The 26045-nt window shown below is 38.1% G+C and overlaps 1 protein-coding gene across 1 annotated transcript in view; it reads right to left on the reverse strand.

Moving 5' to 3' along the window:
• spock1 (SPARC (osteonectin), cwcv and kazal like domains proteoglycan 1) overlaps positions 1–26045 on the reverse strand; it is a 99932-nt gene that overhangs the window by 40704 nt on the left and 33183 nt on the right. Inside the window, exons 3-4 of the mRNA XM_053323912.1 lie at positions 9115–9123; positions 6647–6692 (exon numbers count right to left, since the gene is read on the reverse strand). Of these exons, the coding sequence (XP_053179887.1) occupies positions 6647–6692; positions 9115–9123 (55 nt within the window). The remainder of the gene's footprint in view (positions 1–6646; positions 6693–9114; positions 9124–26045) is intronic.

The raw sequence follows: 26045 nt of genomic DNA on the forward strand, positions 1-26045 counted from the left end.
AACTCATGTATGATGTAACTTCTCACTCAATGGTCCTAGGTCAGCTTTGGGCAGTGCGTTGGCACATCATGAAAGCATGAAGCCCTGATCTAAGCACAGCATATGTCTGTCTAATCCACCCAGAGGGTGAACTGGGTTGTCTGGGACACAGGCCAGTGTCACCCACACACACACCTACCCCCTTATAGAGCTTAAGAATTCAGCATTAAGCATAACATGAGAGGACTAACAGGTTAACCAGCCATGACTGGGAAATAGACAGGTCAATGAGTTGTCACCATGGAAACACCATGGAAGTTCACGTGGCATTGCGAAAGAATCTGCAGTCTGTCCACACACACGATGAAGGCTACAAGGTTTGCGACATTGATGTGCAATGCGTCATTTCTACAGCTCCCTCAATGAAATGCTTTGAGCCAAAAGACTAATTTAATCACTGTTTTCCCATCCTTTAATATCACGCTCTGTGAATTTTGACCAAATGAACAGTGTTTGAAATACAAATTAATATTTGCCCTTCTCATATTACTAGAGGGTACCATTTCAAGACGTTTAACTGGCAGCTAAAAGAAGCGCACCCAAAGTAAACATCCATAATGCCCATTTTATTATTAAAACATAGAGATATTATTTATTTATTTTATAATTATATAATTATATATATAATTTATTTATCAAACATTTCCAAAATATTTAGACAAGCAAAACTCTTGCCTTCAGTAGTTTAATCATATTTTCTTAATCTCGATGAATGCAAAGTACAAAATAGTTAAATATAAATAATTATTTAGCTAAACGCTCCATCTTAGCCACAGAGATCTAACTTTAGCCAGCTAGAAAGTTGAGCAGCAATTCAGGCTGTCAGCTTTAGGTCTGGATCAGGCAAGTTATAGTATGTATTTGTGAGTGCAAAGGTTTACAAAAAGTCAAATAGTCAAATTTTACGTTACGACCATTTCAAAATCGATCACACGCACACACAAAAGCACACATAACTGTCAAAATGAAAATTGTGGATACGTAACCAGATGAAGAACAACAGGGAAGAGACCTGACTACAATAACACAAAGGAAATGTGATCATTATAACCGAACCTCTTTAAATATTGATCAAATATGTACAAAAACAACTAACATCTAATGTGTATGTGTGTGTGTGTTTACACGTCACTGCATTATGTTAATTCACAGTCACTCTTTTTTTTGGATTAAAAAATTATGTAACTTTGGATTATGTAACTTTCATCTGATGAACTCAATACCTCGGAATCAATATGAAACTCTGGAGAAGCAATGAGCAAAGAAGCACATGAAGGGAAGGGGTGGTAAGAGGGGGGAAAAAAATGGAAAAGAAGCATAATGTTTAAAGCTTCTATCATTGATATTTTTATAACATAAATGACAACATGTAATGTCAATGGTGTCATTCATAACCATGAATCTACAGACTGTGCAGGTCCTCCAAGTTTTATGAAGCTTTTTAGTGCATTTCAGCTCATATTTTGGCTGTCTGGCCTGCAAATTTACTGCTTTGGTTCACTCTCACCTCTCTCATAGTGTTATTTTCAGCTGCAGCTGGCCGAAACATGGCTCTAAATGAATAATAATGTTGCTCAGTAACTGTTGGATGGGTAAATAACCAATTATTTGCAATCAAGTTTGCCATAAGACAAAAGAAGAAAGGAGAGAGAAAAAATGGTGACTGCAGTGGGGGCAACACACATGAAGCAGGGTATATTGCTACATGAATATATTTTGTAGGCAGGAGCACTTTAAATACGATTCTGTTGGTTTAGTAAATTGCCTCTCAGTAAAAAGGGACATAATACTTCACCTCCTTCAGTTTTATGTGTATGTTAGGTTTTTTAATGCTCAAAATTTCCTCTCAGAGTGCTGCCGTCCAAATTAGAGAAACAATGGACATATATGGAGACAAAAATGAACTGGTTTCTACTTTAAACAATAGTTTGAGGAAATAACAATGTATCTGCCTTCTGTAGAGTGAATGCAACTTATTCATGCTGTTGTACTGAAGCATTAAGAGACCACTGGAATAAAAAAGCACACATAGTAAGTACATTACACATTATTGTACAACATCACCAAATTATCTGCACAATCCCAGCCTACAATATGTTTGAGTCCTTACAAAGTCATTTATATAAGCAAAAGGCAAGCAAAATACTGATACCATACCTCCCTACAGACCTCCTAATATGTTGATTATATCAGTACACTTATGAGTTGGACCATATGTTCATGTGAGTGAGGCAAAGGAATGAACTGGTTTTAGAGACTGTATTTGATTCTGGATTTTTCTGAAATTGAGCATGATATATTTGGACACAAATACATGTTTTCCACAGCTCTACAATAAGCTACAAACATAGAGCCTGACCTCATTAAGCCACACACGAAGTCTGGAAAATTGATATACCACCAGCGGATTCGATCGTTTGCTGTTCAGTATCACCAACAAGTAATTTGTGATCCCCCCGATTTCATTCATTAGATGCTACAGAGGGAAGCATTAATCATCGAGTGATTCATCAAGGGACTGGATTTTCCTCCATCAACCTTCCTGCTGCTGATTAGTCTCCAAGGGCGACCCGTGATACATTAGTCAAACTGAGATCAGCAGGTGGTGATTGATGCTGGAATCCTTTCAGTTGCATTGATCCTCAATCAAGTGTTATGGTCTCACTTGTCATTACAATATGATGTTTGTAATATGCCCACACACACATCAGAGTTTATGAGATTACATCACTCGATGTGCACAAATTAATCTGCTGAAATTCAGTCTGTTTTATTTCCTCTTAAAGTGTTCTTCAGACATAACAGTATAACTTTGACAGCCTATTCATTTGCTACAGCACAGGAAGAAAACTTGATTTCTGTCTTTTAGCCTGCAGTTTGGTCCGTTCTAATGACTAAAATGTCCCTCAACATGATTTATGATACCAATTTCAACGGCAAAGAAATGCTTTTTATAGTGAGTCAGTGCTGCAGCTTTGTTTAGGAAAGGGTTTCAGGCATTTTCCATACTATGCCTCAGGCTGGACACTGGCTGGAGTCGAAAGGTGAAGTTAACAGTTAGAAGTGTGATATCTGCTGCATCAGCTGAAAATGGAACCCACTAAAAGCGTTGCAGACACAAAAACCATTAAATGTTCCCAAAGCGGACCAGATTGTTGGATTGATTCCCATTATTTATTTGCTATCTAATTGTTTCACTGTTTTGCTTACTCCCCAGTGTGCTTTTATGCGGGAGTATAACTGCGTGGTTCATAGTGATGGTAGCAGGAGCAGAGTGCTCACAGCTCTGCAGCAGGGGAGCACTCATGTTGCAGCTGAAGTTCATCGCCGCAGCAGCACAGAAGAGGCAAACAGAAGATGGACAAAAAATAATGTGTTTTTGCACTTTTATATCCTTGGCACAAAGCTGCTCTGTGTTTCAGCTACATGAAACAACTCTTTGGAGAAGAGCACAGGTGCCATTTTTTCAAGAGCACATAGTCACCTCAGTGTGTCCTGTCACACAGAGATTTTAGAGAGAGAAAGGATTTTTTTCTCCCGTTGCTGCTCTAAAGGTAGGGCTTTATTATGGTGGCTTCTGAGTAATAAAGCTTTAATTTCAATTCTAAAATTACAAATGTCTACTTGATCTCCGTGGAGAAATACAACTCTGGTGAGAACAGAAAAAACATAATGTGAAAAAGCTGAACACAGGTGGCAAAACACAACTGAGAAATGTAGGACAGTCCTTCATCTCTGACATCATCAAAAACAATAGTAATGGACGTGCCTCGTTTGCTACTGTTGACAGGCTATCAAACCCTGCTGTGTCAGTAGCCTCTGAACTTCTATCCACCAGGAACTGTAAGTACAGGGAAAGTATTGTCTTGTGTCCAGTTAAAACCAATTCAAATACTATGATGCAATTTTACTTGATCAACCATGAAACCTGGAGGACATTATCAAATATCCTCATTCTGCTGGCTTGATATTCTTCCAACAGGCTTTTTAAAAAATGTTTCAAATTGCATGACCTCCTATCTTCAATAAATTGTCAACACTCACTTTCTATTGGTTGTGATAACATTGTACTTTGTAATTACTGAGAACTCAGAGAGCAGCAACATGGTTGACACGAGAAAGAAACAAAAAGCAAGCCCCCAGTTTACTTTGACTTCTTAGGAAAACACAGCAAATGAAGGCGATGTTTAGTTTAGTTCAGTGAAGAATTATTTCCGACATTAAAGGTGTGCTCAATTTCAGTGTTACTTCCAAAAAAAAGTTGTTTAGATCATTTTTCTAAACTTGTATGGTTGCCTGATCCATTGTATTTATTGCCAAGCTGGACCTATTTTAAGCTGTGATATGCATTCCAAGATCTCAGCAAGGACTTTGGTGAATACAATATTATCAGAACTGATTGAACTGATGGCCAAAGCTAAGAAAATAAACCTTGGTTCCATAGTTTTCCATAACCAAGTTTTTGCTTAAATGTGTATGAGTGTACATTAATTCAATTGCAGGTTTTTTTTATGTCAGGATAGTGAGTCTCCTTTCTCTCTCTTCGCCATAGCTTCCAGTCACACCACTAATGAAGCACCTTGTGTTTGGTGTTTGCTTAATTCAATGAAATGTAGCGGACATGAAGTGAGGTGTACACAGCTTAACTTACTGGATACTATGGTAGTTTGGACATATTGGAAATCAATCCAGCACTTTGAAGTTTGGAGAACAGTATGATGCAGATAGCAGCTCCACAGTAACATTTTTTTAGTTAGTACATAATTCTAAAATAAGGCTTCTATGCATGTGCTTCTCCTGGATTTTGTCCTCCATTACATGTTATGTACTTAGTCCCTCGTTAGAAGAATGACGCTCTGTTTTGTCTTCAGTCATCTTTGAGAAACTAGAGAGTAACTCCAAAATGTGATGCACTGATGTGAGGCTGTTCTCATTAGGCACAGTATCCATGAGGAGCTGGCCCAGATAAACCTGCTCAGCAAGTCTTTCCCTGAAGAGTTACAGTTACTGTACTAGATATGCAAACCAAGCCAGCACAGAACAGAACAAACTCAGTGGTGGAAAGATTAAAAGTCTGTTGTGCTGTTCAGAGAGCTGCAGTCCAATCAAACCTCTAAACTGTGCGTGTGTGTGTGTGTAAGTGTGTGTGCGTGCGTGCGTGACAGAGAGACTGAGAGTGAGTGTGTGTTTGTAATAATTGAGTTTAGTCAAGAGTTACTAGAGGTCTAAGAGCATTACACTCTTGAGTGTGATTGATAAAGTGGTCTTGGCATTGTTTCCATAGTAAGTCCGTAAGCAATACGTATCTGAGAAAAGTAGCAGCATTATTTCTCCTTGGAAAAAGACGCACACACACGCACGCTAGCACGCACGCACGCACGCACGCACGCACACACACAAACACCCCAATGATGATTGGACTTCTGGCAGCAGTGTACTCAATACAGCACAATTAGTGTAGTTGGACTCTTTCTAATTTACATGCTGCAAAATGAACCATTGAACAACGGTGAGTGAATAATATATGATGTGAAGTAAACATAAAATAAGTATACAGAACCACACTCTTGGGCCTAAGAACATTAATGCTGATGCAATCTAAATGAAGCAATTAATGAATTCCCGAAATACCTTCTTAAATTTCGGTAACATTTTGGTCATTTTCTACATTGCCTCGCTGTTTAACATCACTTTACAGAAGACGTTTAGCAGTCTACTTTCAAGTTATGCCATACAGTTTATTCATTGATTTATATAACCTTTTTTATAGTTATTATGCTGCCAACATGTGATATATTTCCTTCCTTCAAAGCTGCATTTTTAATAGCAAATTGTGCCTTTCTGTAATATTATGTGTTGTACTGTAGATTTTTGTAGTTTTGTAGTTTGTCTGTTGGTTTGAATTCAGTGTGGTTTATTTAGGAATTAATTTCAAGATTTTACTTTTAATCTTTAAATACCTTAACAGGTCAGCACCAGATTATGTTTCTGACATGATGGTTAGGTATGCCCCTCATAGTCCCCTGAAATCCTCAAACTGGAATTGGATTTTCCCCACACTAGAACTAAGACCTTTGATGATACTGCATTTTGGGTCCTCCCAGACAAGGTGAATACATCAGACATGGTGGAGACCTTAAATTAAATCTTAAAATGTATTTTATAGGCTTCATTTTATATAATGAAGTGGTCTCAACAACTTAGAAGTGTTTATGGGCTTTTTGTGTTTTACTGTGTTTTATTTTCTGTTTATATTCAATTATTGTGTTTTATACAGTTTATACTGTATTTTATTGAAGCACTATGAGCTACATGTGTTGTGTATGCACTGCATTATATGAATGAAATTAATTGTTAGTATTATTATTATAAATGTTGTCTGGACTGCTGTCAATCTAACACCAGCCTGCATCTTTATGATCACATAAAACAAGGGTAAGCATTTGACTAAGCATTCAATGCCAACTCTCTATGCTTGACAGGCTTTGACACTTGATTCTACTGTATAGACACATTTTGGCTGGTAATCAAAAAGTATTGAGGTTTGACACCCAGTCTTTGTTGCATATGCAGTATGCATTCATATAAACACAACAGCAGGACTCACCTTGGTCTAGAGACTTGGCAGGAGCCCAGCTTTTGAAGTAGTCATCCTGAGTGGAAACACAACACAAGAAACTGGGTTATGAAAAAATAACTCCACGCTGAGAATATCATTGCATTACTTTGTAGACCAGAGAGAAAGCAGCCCAAATATTAAACCAGACTACTGAGAAATCCTGTCCTCATTCTTCACTCCTTTCCCACTTGTTTTATAAAAATGAGTGATTACAGTGGAAGAAAGACAATATACTGTAGCATGAAGCTTGTTTGGAAGTATAAAAATGGGACAAAAATATTTAGAGAAAACTGCAGGAGAAACACAGGGGATTAAAGAAAGTTACAGCCTCCAGTAGAGAGAGTTTAACTAGGACAAAAACATTTAATGTCAAGGTCAAAATGGACTTTTAATCTGTAGAACAGTTTATAAAGAACTGTTGCTGTTATTGTGAATAAATATGACAGAAGGAGAGTAAAGGTTTTAAAGAGGAAGGTGGTATATTTGAGCTGTTAGGATGTTCCCAATCATATTTTTAAATTAGTATTGCTATTAAGATATAGATGCAGCATGAGCTAGAGTCATTGAAAGAGTCTCACCACTGAAAATGATCAAACTGGGAACAAACTATTCCAGATAGATATCTCATGTTGTGTAGAGCTTTTACAAACTGTGTTAGGAGGACAGCCCTAGTTAAAACACGTCTGTTTATGTGTACCATGCACACATTTGAAAATATGGGCTAATAGTCCATGAATCCGCTTAAAAGGAACATATCATGAACATTTCTGGGTTTATATTTATATTCAGGAACATGTTTGCATGCTTTACAATTGAAAAATTCCTCTCATCAGACTTCCGCCAGCTCCACAATTTAAGTAAACAAACTATAGTAGAAGGATTTCACTTCCTTTTCTCTTTTTTTACTCAAAACATCAACTTTGTACACATTCAAGCCAAAATCCAATATGACATACTGTACGTTAGTGGACAACCACCACAACTTTAGCAACAAAGGCTATGGAGCTTATGGCCGTTTGTGATCATGTGCCCAAAAGTTTGACGTCATTTTGATGGGGAACGAGAGGTAACAATGAAAATGCAGCATATAGAGCAGGCTGAAGCACTGACTTGACTTACAGGGAGCATTTTTATGTAGATTAAAGTAGATTAGAAGTTTTGAAACTTCAACCATGTTTAACATAGATACCTGACATTATAGCAGGACAACACAATAGAAAATGACAAATAGAAGGATACAGTATGTCCCCTTTTACTAAGATTTTAGGAGCATTTAAAACTTGCAACTCAGCAGCAGCCACTGGTCAGAACACCAGCAGCAAAAGTTGAGTTTTTCAACAGACCACTCTGTTATATAAAGAGGTTGATGTTCAGTAAGATCAGCTGATGATGGTCTGAACCTACAGTGTGAACTCCATTTGAGAGAGATTTGCTTGTTTGTATAATTCATGTTTGCACTGAAAGTAGTCTGAAGTGTTTTCTTCACTATGACAGGTATACCCGCCCATACACACACACATACGCACACAGGCAGTGGCGGTGTCTGCATCTAAAGTAGTACCCATTGCGAGCCATATGTGTGTCAGCAGGGAGTGAGCCTGTGTCAGTGACACAATTTGAACCAGACAGAAGAAACCTGCTGCCTTTGAAAGCAGGATCTCTCCCTCCTTTATTATTAAATGAAGGAGGGAAAGAGAGACAGAAAGAAAGGAAGGCTAAATTACACATATGAAACAGAGAAAATCCAGTCCTCCTTCTATAAATGACAACTGCCATTGTTTTAGGCAACTCAAAATTTTATTTGAGGAGAGGAAACCTAATTAGCTTCTCCCTCTACTTCATGCATCATGCATCTTCACTTCTTTATTTGTTTTATGTCCATCTTTTTCTATTATAAACATATCTTGTATATGTATGAAAGTGCAAAGTACGATTTCAGCAAAAAGAAGTCATTTCCTACTGAAGCCTTGTGAAAGTCTTCTGGGAGGAATTGAGGCTGTTACAGCAGCATTTGATGTCCCTGTTTTTGGAATGACATCACCAACAATTACATTGGATGTGGTGTTCAGGTGTCCCCATACTTTGGGCAAAGTATTGTAAGCTTCCTTTCAGTATTTTGACAGACACCAACACTAATAATTCACATAGGAGTTTTTCTTTTAATGTAGGTTGAGATTCTTGACATTTACAAATGTGATAAACTGTTTTCAAAATTGCTAAACTTGCTTTAAGGTAGAAATATATCAAACCACTTTTGAAACATTTTAATATGCTGAACTATACCACGTTATGGCTGACCAGCTTTACAACCTGCTGTGCATGTATATCTGCGACACCTCTGCAGCTCTGCAACAATGCCTTAAAGCCAGCCTATGCCTTAAAGCCAGATAACAATGCTTTGAAGCTTTAAATAGTACTGTAGTATATGAAATAACAAATGCAATGGATTTACTTACCTCGGCTTCCTTTAAATGATTGCAGAGGGGGGAGACAGAGGAATAGATGGGAGAGAGGAGAGAAAGAAAGAAAGGTCAGTGATAATGGCACAGTATGTGATGTCTATCAGATCTATTACAACCCCATGTTACTCATTCTGAATACTGAGATCAGCTCTAGAGATTCATTCAATAGGAATCAGATTCTGAAGGTGGTAGAATACTAAAGGACTTACACATGCACACACTTGCACTCACGCTTTCAGCCTTATGAGATAGCCTTATTTGATGTGGCATGTAATTTGAAACACATCGAGGGCAAATTGTACAGACTTAGAGAAGAGACACACTATAAAGGAAAGGGGGAGTGAGAGTGAGGAAGAGAGAGATAGATAGAGAGAGAGAGAGAGAGAATGAGAGAGAAAGAGAGAGAGAGAGGTGGGGGTGGGGAGGATACAGGAAAGTGTGCAAAAGTAGAGGTGAAAGTAGGAAAGGCATTTAAGTTTACTACCATTGTACTGTAGGATTTTTTCATGGAGATTTTCCTCATCTTAATGAGGATCTAAGGATTGAGGGTGTTGAGTAAAGCCAAGATGCAGTAACTGCATATATGATGAAAATTGATTTACAACGGTAATCTGACTATTAGGCATCTGTTTTGCAATAGAGTTAAAACAAATCAGGCAAACTGAAAAATGTGGATACTGAATGTTAGTAAAATCTTCATTGACAACATTTAAAAAAAAATCAGATCATGCAATACTATGAGAGCTTGCAGCATCTACAGCATTATAAAAGTTTGTCATGGTTGTCATGGTTATGTTTAGCATGTGGTTAAGGATAGTTAAAGATTGCTATGGGTTTAATACAGAAAAAGTCTGCAGTGACTTCAAGCACCAGATCCAACATTTAGATTATTAGCATTTCACCAAAATCACAATCTTTCAATCACAGTCTTGATCATTACATTTGTTATTTCACACCAGGAAGACTAATTCAAATGGACAAAAAAGATGAAAGAACATGTTGTTCTCACCTTTTTTTAAATCTCAGTTTTACAGCTTCTGTATTTATTGATTTCTGCTGTTGTAGAGCAGTTTAGTACAGAATATAAATCCCTCTGGGGTAAATTTGGGATTTGTAACTTAAGGCTATATAAATTTATATCTTGACTTGATACAAGTCAAGTCAAGATAGAGCTTCCTATTCTTCTATCTTTCCGCACTGTGTTATACCCTTTTTGTACCACTTTACAACATCCAAAGGAACTTCAGATTCAGGCTCACAGTAAATAACTTTATTTTCTGTGAGGTTACATCTGAACCAGATTGTTGTGGAATTAATATATTTGTTGTCTTGTTGATTTCTCTACCATCTGGACAATGTGCAACGTGTTGGTATTTTCTGCTGAGCTTATTCTGGCCTGCAGCTACAAACATGTTGTGTGTACAAGGAAATGTGTTTTATCTGTTCTAATCAGATAACAGCATTTACTGTGTCCAGCAGTGCAGGACTGCTGCTGAGGTGCTATTGCTCTGCTGTTTTCTGCTAGCTGCTGTTCCATCAGGTCCTCAGTGGTTGCTACTGGGACTCTTATTATTCAGCCTAAGTCTCAGGGATGACCTTTCTTTGCCCAGGACCCCTATTAATATTTTAGTGTGCTCATCTCAAAAGGCTTAACTGCCTGTTTAGCTCACTGTGAGACTGCCCCAATGTCATTCAAATCCTTCAAAGTGATTACAAGGAGATAAAACTCGCTATTATCATATCGTCTTTGTAGGAATTTTCCGTGGTGAGTTTCACAGTGAAGGAAGTCTTTCAACAGTTTCCACTGAAAGTTGCAAACACTATCGCAGGCAAGAATTTGAACCATTTAATTAAGTCTTTTTAGGGGTTTAATTAAAAATCTGTTTAAAATGTAGTACAACAGCTGTCGGTGAAAATGGAATTCCTTTATCATAAAACTGTACATGATGCAGTTTATTTAGCAGCACCTCCATTTTAATTATGGTTAATTGACTGCATGTTTGTGCTCAAACACCTTCATGAAACAGTAAGTCATTCCATTAAATGTTGTTGTTCAGCAGTTAGGAGATCACGTTAAACTAGGCTGCTGTGTTCAGACAGTCTCCCGAGAGTCAAAAAAAAGGGCAGACATGTCAATGGGGAAATGTTATGTGAGAGCTACTTGGTGACACACAAATCAACACATGCTGCGTACTGGTTAATATAGTTGTGTTGTTCTCAGTGTGAATGCCAATGTCTAGTGTCAAAGTCTGACTTTTGGTCAGAGGACAGAATTGATTTTTTTTCCTAATCCTTCTCTGCCATGTTCACATGCTGCATCCCTATATTGAACCATGTAATAGAAGGTCTGTAAAACAAAAAAAAAAGATGATAAACTATGTAATAATGGCCTACATGCAGATATAAAAGTGAGAGGCTGTTGGATTTTTATTATTGCTTTCATCCTCAATTACTAATGATTACATAGAGATGCTAAATCCAGTATAGTGGTAAATGTAGTAAGTCCAGGCAGCTAGTAACCAGAGCCAAAAGCCTTTAGGAATGGTGGTGAAAGTGATCCTACTAAAAATACTTGTCGGGTAATGTTGCTGTTTCATGACACTTAGAGCAGCAAAGTGATGACAATGTGTAGTCCTTTTGACATTTGCAGTTTGAAATATAAAACAACTGAAAGATTTGAAATGCAGAAAATGGCAAACTCTTTTTTATGTCTAGGCTTTACTGTATTTGCATAGGAAATAATATTTAAGTTATCAAGGTTATGTATACAAAAATATGATACCTTTGCTGCAAGAAAACACTAGCAAGTTACTCACTTGCATTCATTAAACAATAATTACATTTTAAACTTGTCAGCCCTATCCAATGACATTGTTTTACAATGGCTAACAGTTCTCCTTTTAACAGCACCTCCTGTTAAATAATGTGCCCTTACATGCAGAGAAAACTATTTATTTCTGTACTGTAACTGACTGTTGGGAAATTCACAGTAACAATTTGAACACAGCTCTTAAATATAGCCCCATCATCTGTAATTTTAAACTAAAGAATGTATCAATTAATAATGTTTTTCCATAACTTGCAACTAGGGGGTGGAGAAATGAATGAATATTATCTGAGGAGCTGCAGGAGCTGATGGATTTATTACTCTATTTATTACAGACCCAAATCATTACAGTTTCAAAACAACTCTTTTTTAGACCAAACAGTATATTGGAATAAGCCAACAGTTATAAATGACCATGTCTTCCACTGACTGCGTGCACATCTCAGTAGCCACTCTTAACAAGTTCTGATGCCTTCAGAGCTAAATATTGGCCAATGAGTGATTTTCTACATTAAGAAAATTGATAAAATATTTGTAGCTTTAGTCCTAAAAGTAGGACCAAATGATTTCCTACTGAATATGGACACAGGGATCTCTATATTATATTCCAAATATAATCTAGACTTAGATAACACTCAAAACAGGGCTATTAGTGTGCATGTCTCACACTCGTTATTTGCATGATAGCAAAAGGTCAGTTGTCAAGAAATTCTAGCAAGGCTGTCGTTTTACATGTGAGGGCATATTTAAAAAGGTCTTTCATTTCTGTGATGACCTCCTCACATTCATTCAGTCTCTAAGGTCTCCAACACGTCAGCTCATTTTTTCCTTTCCTCCAGCTTAAAACGATGGACTGAGATCTCATCTGATAGCAGATCCCTCAGGTAGTCCGTGACAGGAAAAAGTAGAGAGGCAACCAAACTGATTCAGTAGGGAATCAAAGTGGGAATGACTTCAGTTCGATTAGCTTCCCTCAGCAGCAGTAACCTCTGCTAATCTGGCGTGTGCGTGCCTGTGCGTGTGTGTGAGTATGTGCCTACACTCACAAGTGGTATTTGTGAGTTTGCACAAATGCACAGATTAACATTAAAATAGGCAAAGCCGTGCCTGCAGCGCTGACTGAAGATGTCATAATCAGGGGATGTGGATGCAAATCTGGCCTCTCGGTGGAAACTAAACTGCATTAAAAATTTATTGTGTACTTTATGCATTATATTCATGGGTCTGGAACCTTGCTGAATTCCTCCCCTTGCTCTCCATTTCCCCATGGTCTCTAATTCATTCTCCTCTCTTCCTCTCTTTCTTCCCTCTCTTTTTTGTGTGTTTGCTGTCTTCCTCAGGCTACATCCTACTTACTGTATAGACAACTGGTTTGGGATCTGATCAGCATCCAGTGAAACTGATAGATGAGCTGTGTGAGCAGATAGTAGAACAGTGCAGAGTGGATCAGATTACTTTACGGTTCAGCCTCTGCAGAAGTGAGGAACGCTGAGTAGGACCAGTGGATACAGTTTTGCTTCAACACCAAGAAAGGCAACACACACACTTCTGGAGAGACCAATAGTGTATTTGATGAGCTTGTTCTCACAAGAAATTTTGTCCTCATTAGTTGGAAAATATATCTTCTTATTTGTGTATTTACTCACTCCCAGCTCACATTGCTAAAGCACACAATGAAGCAACACCCAATAGCCCTCTGCCTTTCTTTTTACTTTATATCTTATGTATGAAGTGTGAGATTTTACTTTGTATGCATATTTAGTGCTCATGAACTTAGTGTATGTTAATATATATAAGTGGATATGAATAAGAACATGTATGTTGCAACACAAAATATTACATTATACATTTCAGATTTTAATATCATTTGGTTGTTTTGTCTGTTAGTATCTTATTTGTTGTCATGTTTTTATGTTTTGTTGATTGCAGGAAGAGTAGCTGATATTCTGGATCAGCTGATTGGGAATCCTGATTAAATCCTAAATCCTAAGTCAACAGGAACAGTCGTGTTCATAACATTGAGATAAACTATAACCAATACTTTTGAACAAATAAGAGGTTAGGATCGTCATTTCTGACATTTTAAAGCATGTCACATAAAGATATTAGCTTGATTTACGCAGCAATTCTATTAGAAATGTATATGACCTTTACAAGACCGGTTAAAGGCCACTGATGGAGGTAACAGGATTATAAGGGTTTATACAGACTTCCTGTCCATTGTCATAATCCATACTGGAGAGTGTTTAATATGGAAACTCATTAACTGTCATACACTTGACAAAATTACTTGGATCAGTAGTTTTCTAAGTGATTTTAAAGGCATTAGATACTATTAACATTATGACCAGCACTCAACCCCATAATAGGGTGAGGTCATGTGGGTTTGCCTGAACTGGCTTTATGTGAGTACATTTACACTGTCAGGGGAAACAGGGACAGCCCCCAACACCACCACCATTGACAGATAGTGTGGATGTGGAAGTAAATCAGTCTCAAAACACTGGCGCGGCAGGTTTTGGAAACTACTAACATTCAATTTACTCGTAACTATCAGACCTCCATTGTCTAACCAGATGAAATATATCATTTAGCAATAATCAGAAAAATATTAGATTATAAAACTGGAACTTTGGTCAGGAAACATGCAGTAGGACACAACCCTGTCCCTTAGAGATCAGTGGCTCACTTTAGGCAGATGTCTGTATTTTGCGGGCCTTGGATGAACCAGAGTGAGCATACTGCTCAGAACATAAAAGTGAACATTTAAAGGAGAAGAATAATAATTCATTAATTTCATGGAGAGGAGGATTGTAGCTTTTACATTCAATTTTTTTGTTGGAGCACCTGATAACAGCAGAGAGTCTGAGTGCTGATTTGCAGATGAAAAAAAGTGTAACCCTCTATTTAACCTACAGTAGACTAAATTTCACTGAAAAGTAAAAGATTTTTAATTATAACCTTTATCGACATACATTCCCTGGCAAAAAAGTAGTTAGAGCATTACCAGTGAGATACCACAGCAGTAAAAGGAGCTTGTTTATGTGCACTTTGAACCTGGATTTATATTCAGTGAAGCTGTGAAGTAGACAGCAAATTGGAATAAGCAAGAAATACAGTAAATTATAGAAGTATGGATGGACTGGATTTTAAAAGCAAGAACAAAAATACAGTAAGAGAGGAAACAGGAGAGAGCATGAAGACTGAGGAAGAGAGATAACATGAAGTCAGAGTGATGGAAGAGAGGCACCACACACAAAGAAGTGAGAGAAAGAAGAGAAGAGACGAAGAACAGAAATGGGAGTTTGATTTTCTGTAGCACAGCTCCACTGGAGTCTATCCAGTATTTGTTTCTACAGCCTTGAAATTGACAGGCCGAATCTCATTCATATGAACAGACAGGTAACGCTGAATTTTACATGTGGTGCTGAGAGGATGAAGCAACACTGCACACATACAGATTGCACACGTGCACACCCACAAAAGTAATCACCTGCTTTTGAGGATAGCTAAAGACAAACACAACGTACTTCTTTATTGGGGGACTTTCCCGCTTTAGTAAGGCTACGTTCACACTGAAGGCTCAAATCTGATTTTTTGTTTGGCTGTTCATATTACACTTTTAGATGTGGCCTGTCTGCGGACTGCGATGTGAACAGCTCATGCTCCTGAAGTGACCTGCATGCTCAGTTGATCATTAATGACGTCATGCACAAAACGGTGTGTGGCGGCAGGCAGCAAATTTGTGAGCGGGTGATGTTAAAAAGGAGGAAGAGGAGAAAGAAAATGGATACTATAATGATGTCTTTATACAGAGCATTAGCTGTGTGTTGCTCCAGAATAACGTCACATTAAATGCGACCTGACCGTTCAGATTGCAGTCGCATTCAAAAAAATCCGATATGAATCCAATTCAGTACCACATTTGAAAGTGTCCTGAATCAGATTTGGAAATGTCAGATTCAGTGTGACTTGTGCTGTTCACATTGTCAGAAACAAATCAGATATGGGTCACATTTGAGCGAACAAATCGAATTCAGGTCACTTTTAACTGCTGTGTGAACGTAGCCTAACACACACATATGCACACACAATTAGGCTGAAAACAAAAGTGGCCCTATCATATTACAACAGTGAATTCCTTCCAGACTGTAAAGTTACATAAGGATCAGGCTAATCAATGAAAACATTTGCATTCACAGCCAATCACAGCGACTCTAAACAGAGACAAACGACTTCTTTTCTTTTCTGCTTACACCCCCCCTCTCTCCTCTTGGCTTTCTATTTTTATAGCCTCCCTCATTCATCAACTCTCTTCCTCTACCCCTCTTTTTTCTACTACTGAAAGCAATACTCAACTGATCCTGAAACTGAACAATGTGGCTCAAAGCCAAACATCAAAAATATGCTTCCTCTTCATTCTGTCCTTTCTTTCCACGTTAATGAGGGAAAAACCTTCAGTGAGCAGTCTGTTATTCAAAAAATCTTGCCATTTTCGCACTCTTCAGAATTCTTTCTTCCCTCCAATATCCTCTCCAACTGGTTTCCTTTCCTTTTTCTCCCCATTTCCTCTCAGTTTCAGGATATTGAACATTAAAATCAATAGATTTGCAGAGGAGGAGTAGTTGGGGAAAGAAGAGGGAGACAGAGTTTGTATAACACAAACGCCTAATGAGAGGTGGAACTAAGGAAGGAAGTCAAGTGAAAGGAAACAAAGAAAAACTGATTTTTTTTAACAACTAAAAAACAGAGCTTTGGGAGACAGCAGAAAAAAACATAGTGACAACCAGAGCCAAAACCACAAATGACAACAATTGGTGTATAGAGAGAATGACGGTGCAGAAGAATGTCACTTCAAACTGGTGAAATTGGAGAGTTTCTCTGCGCTCACAGAAAATGTGAGTTTAAGATGTATACCTGCGAACATTATTGGTGACATCACAACTGGAAGCCTCCAGTGCACATACATATATCACTATTACTTAAAGCAGAGTATTTTTGTATGTCTTAAAACAAGCATGAAGCTAAATCTGTTATTTCAAAGCTTTTGGAATATCTCTAATATAATATAATAATATGTGGATAAAAAAACTAGCTCATGAAAAAAAGGTGGAGTTAAGAAGCTAGTAATAAAAAAAACGTTTCCCTCCTCTGCTCACTCTGGACACACCCTGATATGTGAATTTTACATCCACAGATCACAATTCAATGTTTAATGGAACATGTTTCCAGAGTGAAAAAAAAAAAGGCAGAGGACACACTAACAGCTTGTGTACACTGAAAGCATAGCATGAACATTATGTTCAGCATAGGAACAGCAGCAACAGGTGCTCTGTTTGTGTGGAGTCACTCACATACATACAGTGTTGGGTGTAGGTCACTCACTTTTTGGAAACACTCAGACCAATACATCCCAATACACAATCACTGTAGTTACACACATAAATAGGAGGCAGAAAAATGGAGCTGATATGTTTTCAGTGTAGACACAGTATTACCCCTCAAAGTTGTCTTGTAGGCTAAGATGTAATCATTTGAAATCTAAAAGTGAAAGTATTTTAAACAAAGAGTAAAATTAGGGCTTCATTATTGTACCAATAAAACCCTGAAGAAGCTTCATAAAATGGTGGAAATGGTCTCATGTTAGTAACTGTTCCCAAATCCCTTTTAGCAGTCAGATCTGAATTACTTTACCATGTAAGTCTTACATGCATGTCGAGGTCAATGGGTATCTGAGGCTAGGGGAAATACAGGCAGCTAGACACAGTGTAATAAATAATAAGTGACACCTTGATCCCACTGGGTATGACTATGACTTGTTCTGGCTACGATGCAGTTTTGTTCCATCCTACGTGTTCCTTTCAGAAGTGGAGCATTTTGCCCTGGCAGCACCAGAGAAAAGAGAGGCACCTGTCTACCAGCAGAGGAAGCCAGAGACTGGGGCTGTCTTGGCAGCAGTGTTGTCAATTAAAGATGTTCTACTTCCAAGATGAACCTATCGTCCTCCATGGTGTCTGACATACTCTGACACCATGACACATATACTCAGTTGATCTTTGGCCTTGTGCCACTAGTTATGACATAATGGTGATATAGTGACTGTGCAGACAACTGTGAGTCTGCACAATTTTTTGTGTTTTTTAATGTTGTGTTTCTTAATATTGACCTGATGCTCTATTCCGTTTCCTGTGCTTTACTTCCTGCCTGGTTTGATCTGCTCTGTGTGGCTTGGCACAGTAACTGTCAAAAATAAGAGCAGAGAGCCACTTCTGAAACGTGTTGTGTTGTGTCTGGTGGGATCACAAGCATTGACTAGAGTGGCCGTGATCAGCTTTGGTGGCCGCATAGCATACAGAACGTGATGCAGATGCACCTGGTGAAATCGAGGCATGAGACAGTATGTCTCAGTATGCTGCCTGATGCAGCAGAGAAACATAGTAGGAAATGGTATTTCTCTTCTTTTTGTCTACTTGACTGCAGGTCTGTCAAACTAGTAGTGCAAGTGTATGCCCTTGATTTTCTTATCTGTGAGGTAAGCTCCACCATCGAGTGTGCAGCCATAAGCTAGATGATGATGATGAATACTCTGCTGCTGCTGCTGGAGTCATGCTTCTATAACCTCTCCTTGGTGTGAAAAACAAAGCAGTAGCTGCTTTTTTTTCTCCTACTCCTGGAAAAAACTTCAACAGCTTACTCTGCACATTTTAATTTCCTTTTCACTCTCTTCTCTGTATCACTTTCACTCTGTCCTCCAACAGATGTTACATTATCACTGTTAAGAAGGATAGAGACTGTTTGAGTAAAAATTATAAACTGTTAACAGCCCACCTGTTTATGCTGTGTTTTGTTTGTGTTGACTACTAAACACCCAAAGCGTAATTACTTATATGAAAGTGGTACACAAAGTGATATTTGGAAGACATCACAGTAAGACACAAAAGGTAGTCGAACATCTGTTTTTCACTTTCTGCTTCTTAAGTGGTGACTAGATCTTCAGTTTGTCACATCAGAGGGGTCTTAAGCTGATAAAAAAGATACACTGGCTGTAAATGAATCCATATATTTGCATTGATGAGAGAGAAAAGCACAAAATGAGGGCAAAGCATGTTAAGGTTCGCAACAGACATAATATATTCAAACAGAGACCTATTAACTCTCACTGTGAAAATGTATGAAAAATGGCGCAAATCATGCAAAAAGAGTATGAAAGGGCAGGGACATGTGAACTATGTTCTGGGAGGGGGTGCCATAAATATGGGTTAGGGTTCGGGGTTATCACTTTCTACCCTGGATAGCGCTGTTGAGCACAGAAGTGCTGATTAGACTGATGAGAGTTATCAATGAGCCAGACCCAAGCCTTTAATTTCAAATAACCACGGAGTATCTTTATTATTGTGACAACTTAAAAAATGGTTAATATCAAAGAGGAGTAGCCTGTGCCACGCATGCTCATATCAATCATGAAACTTTAATAAAACCCTTTAATAAAATGTGTAAAATCAAAAGTCATTTGGAAAATCATACTGTAAGCCCCTAAAGGAACAAATATTTGTATTTAATGAGAGGCTGCTTCTGAATGAAGTCTCAAATAAACTGCATGAAACAGAACAAGACCAAGCTAAAACAGGCAAAAATAGGTGCCTGCAGTTAGCTCAGCTGGTACATATGTTGTATTAAACTTTACGAATAGGATCCCTTCTTGGCTCAAGATAATGCAAACCACACTGGTCTGGCTATGCTTATCATTTCTGACGATCATATCACTGGGATATGAAAGCAAATATTCTTTATGTTGTAAGGAAATATGGACAGATATGAAAGTCAGACAAATAAAGCACCAATTCCTCTGCCATGCAAAGGCACACTTACACTTTTACCATACCATTATTTGTCTCCCGCATAAGTAGTCTTTCAGTTTCGTTTCCATCATATGCGCAAAAAATACATCAAAACTTTGAACAGGAAGTAGTGTGCTATGACCATGACTGTGAACAATCCCACATAAACTTTTAACACAAAGTTAAAAAAAATGTGATGTTTTTGGGCCACACTGGATGAAACATTGATCAATCCCACCCCTATTTGGAGCCACACCACTTTTTAATACTTTGTAGCAGAAATGTGATTAAAAGTTGAAATGGGTCACAAGACTTGGAACTCCGTTGGGTTCAAAGCACTTTTTGATAACTACTATGGTCTTTATGAAATCACAGCTTTCGCACCTTCACAATCTATGAAAGACAAGCTTTTATAGACTTCGTCCTTGGAAGGATGTGCCCCCTGAATTGGGACACAGAATGTTAAAGCAACTCTTACCTTTGTTGCAATTCACTCAGCACTTTGAAAAAACTTGAACAGCAACAACCCCTCCTCCCTCCTAGAGTATGTCTCATGTGGTCAGAGTTTTCACAGAACCATATGAGAATGGAATAATGATGAGTTTCTATGCCTGGTGGATCTCTCTAACATTTTAGAGTGTTACCTTATTAATAGCATTTTAACCTAAATAAAAAAATGTGTAAAAAATGTAACAAAGGTAAGGGTAGCTTTAACAGGGAACTGGGGATGGACCTAGTTTTTCAAAATAAAAGCCGCATATGGGAACTGCTTCTTGACAGGAAGCCCAGGATGAGGCTTGTTTATCAATATAAAAGCCCACAACAGTCATCTTATGTTTATAGGAAACTATAGACTTTTTCCAAATACAGAAATTGTATTGATGATGGAGACTCAGGCGCTTTTTCAAAATAAAATCCCTAGAAAGTAACATTATCTTAATAAGGGGCTAATCTGTTTTAGATTCATGTGTAATTTAGTGTATGTGGTTGTATGTATGTGAGTGAAGGTGTTTGTCTTTGTAAGGAGCATATCCAATCATATTGAGATACGCACATGCAGCAGGCACAGAAAAAAATTCTCTGAAAAATTCTAGTTTTTAACACCATCATATGCGACTCCCTCAGCCTCTGTCCGTATCCCATGGTGATAGTGCAGCCGTGCGACAGGCCAAGTGTTAAGCCAATCATACACCAGCTCTCTTATCTGTCTGCTTCACTGGGGAAACAAGGGAAGAGCTCAGGAGGACCAAGAGATAAAAGTCCTTTCTTTACTCCAAGTGCATCACTCTGCTCTGTTTAATCCCTTTCTCCTCCTCTTTTCCCTCCAACTCAGTTCCCCTCAGTAAGTTTTCGGCTTCCTCTTCCCTCAGCACATTAGAGATGTCCTGAACCAGTCAGAGCAGTCCTGCACTCAGTTCCTCCTCACTTCCCTTTTTGCTTACTCTTTTCCTCGTTCCTCACTGTGCTCTGACACTTTCTTTCTTCTTGTTTGCTTGTCTGTTCACAGAGTAAATGCCAGTAGAAAGTTCAAAGGCAGCCCGTGGGAAGAAGGTCTCACATCTTACTGTGTGTGTGTTTACGAGTGGTTCTTTGTGCTGATATGTACCTGTCTCTACGGTTTTGTCAAACTAAATGCAAGTCAAATTAATACAGGCAAAACATCTCAACCAGGCTCTAGACAAGTTCTTACTGTAAACTTTTCAGAAAGTGTTTTATGGCCACTGTTTATGAACCAGAAATAAATAGTAGCCATTTTTTCCCATTGTTATCCAAAAATTGTGGTGTACTTTTTTCAGTGTGAGATTTTTTGTTTTTCAAAACGTCCTCCGAGTTGACCAAATAGGCCACTGGACCGTGCACTCCAGCACGACCCATACAGTGTTCTCTAATATTCTGCCTCTATTGATAGTAATCAGGAAAATACCATTATTTGTCTGCGCTTTCATAAAAATGTTACAAATCACTTTTAAAAAATAATAATGTTTTATGGTGAGACAGGGCTGTGGTTGAGGTCTGATTAGGTTTATGCACTAAAAACACATAGCAAGGGTTACGGAAAGATCATGGTTTGGGGTAAAATGATCACTTTAAATGTGGTAAGGGTAAAAGTTACATCTTTAAAGCCAGGGAACCTTCTCTGTCATGGCAACAATAAACAGCATTACAATTGTAGTTACATTTTTTTAATAAGACTGTCCCAGCTCAAGGTTGGAAAGGTGACACTCGTGGTTGGAAACAGAAAGCAGACCGCAGTCTCCTGCAAAAAAATCCAAAGTCCAATTCTTGCAAATTATAATCTAACAGGCCATCCAACTGGCAATCTCTGAATATGGAAATTTGTCACCTTATATTGACATCATCTGAACTGAGTAACTTCTACTGCTACTAGATAACAACTATCACTTAAACAAGACTACTGTATAAGACATTTTTGGTGACTGACATTATAACCTATAGTGTTGTTCTACTTGGGTGGACAGGCTCAGGACAGGTTTTTTCTGGAGGTCACCCAAACTAGATTTACAGTAAAGGCTGAGCTCAGCTATATAATCCAAACCAGTCAATATATCCTCCACTTTGCTGGTCCATGTACAAAGGCACTGATACATTGCCAGAGCTTAGTGTGCTTCAATATCATAGCATACTCTACTTCATGATATTAATGCACATCAATGCATGGACAAAAAATGTATGCTAAACTGTAGAATCCTGGTGAGATTAGGTTCAAGTGGACACAACAAATGGACTGATGACACAACAACAGGTCTAACCTTCACACAAATTTCATACTGAGAGCTGTATTTAAATTCTCCAGTATTATGGTTTTTTAAATTTTTATTTTACAATTATTCTGCTCAAGTCTTGATATAACAGCTTCAACTAGTCCTGTTTTGTGGTTCTTACTTCAATTTATTTTTGGGATTGTCTTGTCCATGTTTGGTGTCGTAGTGGCATTCTGTGTTGTCACTCTTCATTAAGTCAATACATATATCTCTAGTCATTCTCAAATGCATGCTGACAGTCACCTTTCTTTTTTTGTATCAGCTAGTTTGTACAAGCTATTTTACTTTTTCAACTGGAACTCCGACTTCCGACAACAATCTGGCACTAAGGTGACTAGTGATGGGCTGAATGAAGACAGATAAAGTGGTGTGATACGACTACTGACTGTGATAGTCAGGTTGCAGTTATGTTTTTTTCTTGGTCTAGATTCAATTGTTATTCAGTCCAAATCTGAACAGGATTAGCAGACATACTATGTTGAGTATGTATGCTGTATGAATATTGTAACTATTCTTTGTATTTCTGCTTAAGCGTTTTTAGGCACATTTATTTCCCATTTAGCAAGAAATGGATAAGAACAATAATAATAACAAGCTTTATTTAGGCCCTTTAGATTTGTCTGTATGAACAGTAAATAATCAGTGTAAGATTAATCAGTAAAAATCAGTACAAATGGGCATGCGTAAGGATCTTAGCGACTTTGACAGACCAGACAGAACACACACCCGTCCACTGCCGAAAGCATGCTATACAGTAGGTGTGCTGGAAAAATACATCCGATCCTCGGAGGCCCCACATTGCAACTTACAGGATTTAAAGGATCTGCTGCTAACTTGGTGCCAGATACCAGACACCTTCAGGTTTAGGAAAGAAGCTTCTACCCATGTATTAAGTTGTATTAAGAAAAAGTGTACAAGAATACTGCATATGATATTGTGATTTCCATATGTCTGACCTAAGGGTGCATCTTGTATAAGGGGACACTACATAGGGCACAAGTCAAGATCTGACCCAAAGAAAGATGACTCACATATACCAAGAGATCCAACACGCACACACACACACACACACACACGCATACACACACACAGATGGACAAACAATGTGGATATTTTTAGACAACCACAGCCGCTTGAGGGAAAAAAAGAGGATTTTAAGCAGGACAGCACTCTGGACAAATATTGTTCTCTTTCACTGTTATAAACACAACAGGGAAACAACATCCTGCATTATGTCTGATCAAAGCAAAGAGTATCAAGACTACTCACTGACACCACACACACACACACACACACACACACACACACACACACACACACCTCTACCACCCACAGCAGCCAGGAGCTAATTTCTCACAGTCTCACAGGAGTTTAAAAGGCTTACTCAGGAACAGAGTCAGTGAGGGAAACAAAGAGAAAAGAGGAAAAGGTGCTGATGTAGGAAAATAAGGAGGAGGATGAATTGGAAAGGCGAATTCGGGATGAAAAAAACATAGAGAAGAAAAAGAGGGTGTAGAGCAGAAGGAGAGAGATGAAGCAAACATAGTAGCTGATTTAAGACTTTTCTGAGCTGCGATTTCAGCTGGGAGACATCATCTAAAGAAGTACACACCTTCAAAACTAAAACCTGCACAAACAATGCACTCAATAGTCTTTATACGTCAGGATGAATCGCACAGATATTTACTGTCAACACTCCTCAAGGCCCAATCCTGGTGTGTTATGGAATGTTACTACTAGCATATATTAGGCATTCTCAACTAGCTATTGACTGTAAGAATATTAAGAATTCATGATGGTCAAGAGACAAAGTATAAATGATTGTTCACTTATCACTTTAAATAATGATTAGTTAATATATCATGGATGGTAATTAAAAAAGACAATGTAAGTCATTCATATAGTAATATCATGATTTATTCAAGGATGTGACACTTTAACTGGAGAATGTAGCAATACATCCCAAACAAAGATGTGGGAAGCTGCTTTATTTAATTCAAGTGTTTCAACTTTTCGAGACAAAATAGCTCCACTGTTGTCTATAGTGATCACTGTCTTACAGTGTAGACCAGGTGTGTCCAGCAGGTTTTCATTAAGGAAAAGAAACCAACCATTAGAGGGAACAGAACTCTTTTAGCAGCAGTGGGACACATGAACCCAGATGGTGTTTGACCTTTTCCAATCTGAGCAGTTAATCCTGTCAGATCTCTTTCCAGGGGTCAGTCTCCCTTGGATCTCAACAGCCCCAAAGCCAATTTCAACAGGAAGCAGAATTACCTATCTTTCACTTTCCTACACTTGACATTTGCTCAACAAAATAGATGCTAGGACCCATGTACTGTTGGCACATATGTAATAACACATGGAAAATGAAACAGTTGGCAAAATGTCTCCAAAGACTAAAGTCAGGTCAGATATGGAATGTGTCTTATTGTCTGATCTGACCGTTCCCAACTTAGGTAAAACTTTTGCTAGTTTTAAATCTTTTTGAGGCAAAGTTTTGTACTTTTCTGCTTAGAATTTTTTTGTTAAATGAAAAAAAGATTGTTTAAAGCAAAACACATTTTTATTTTTCAAAGTACTGTATTGTTTTGGCACTGGTGCAGAAAATGAGGTATCATGATTGCACTATTATCTTAAAATTTCAAATACTACCAGCCAATGGACAGAGAGGATGGGGACTTTCTTTGTCTCTTCACCTACTTTCACTGAAACATTTCTCATTTTGGGTCACAGCAACACAGAATGAAATGCATTATCTACTTCAAAATGAAACACACACAAAACCAATTGCTGTGTTTTCCTCATCGCCTCTATCATTCTAACCTGCTATTATCTCAACTCTCCCTCTCTCTTTCTCAACAAACAAACAGCACCAGGTCCCTAACAAGACCACATGAGGATTGGCACTTCCAACCCAGTGATCGCTACACTGATTGGCTGAAGGATGTGCTTTCACTCTGCAGGAGTGATACAGTGATCTGTTGCAAATATCATTTTCTATGAAATCTCCTACATTGCAACCACATTTGTAATTGTACTGTATGAAGGGAGTCCAATCACTGTTACTTTCAACTGAGTCATGTGTGAAATGACAGAGAAAAGGTCTTTCTTTTTTATTCTGAGTTAACAAAAACAAAATCAAATTTAATGAGCCCTCTTGGGAAAATCACCCTCCTGCTGCTTTCATTGGTCGATGGGAGCCTAGTTTTACCCTTTAGAGGTGAGATGAGGATTTTCAACAGTTCCTGATCATGTACAAACCTCATTCTTTTCTTCACCAGTTTTCTGATAATGTACAGTGCAGTCAGTTGTATTGGGCTGACAAGGTACTGTAGGACCAATATTGAAAACATAGCTTAAATACAAACAAGAATACAAAAAGGAAGCAAAAACAGCGTATGGCTGATAATCAGCCCATATATTTATGCCTTTTATACATTTAATTAAAGTTCAAAGCTTATTCCATGCACAGGT

This window comes from Scomber japonicus, chromosome 8 (assembly GCF_027409825.1).
Source record: "Scomber japonicus isolate fScoJap1 chromosome 8, fScoJap1.pri, whole genome shotgun sequence".
Taxonomy (NCBI): domain Eukaryota; kingdom Metazoa; phylum Chordata; class Actinopteri; order Scombriformes; family Scombridae; genus Scomber; species Scomber japonicus.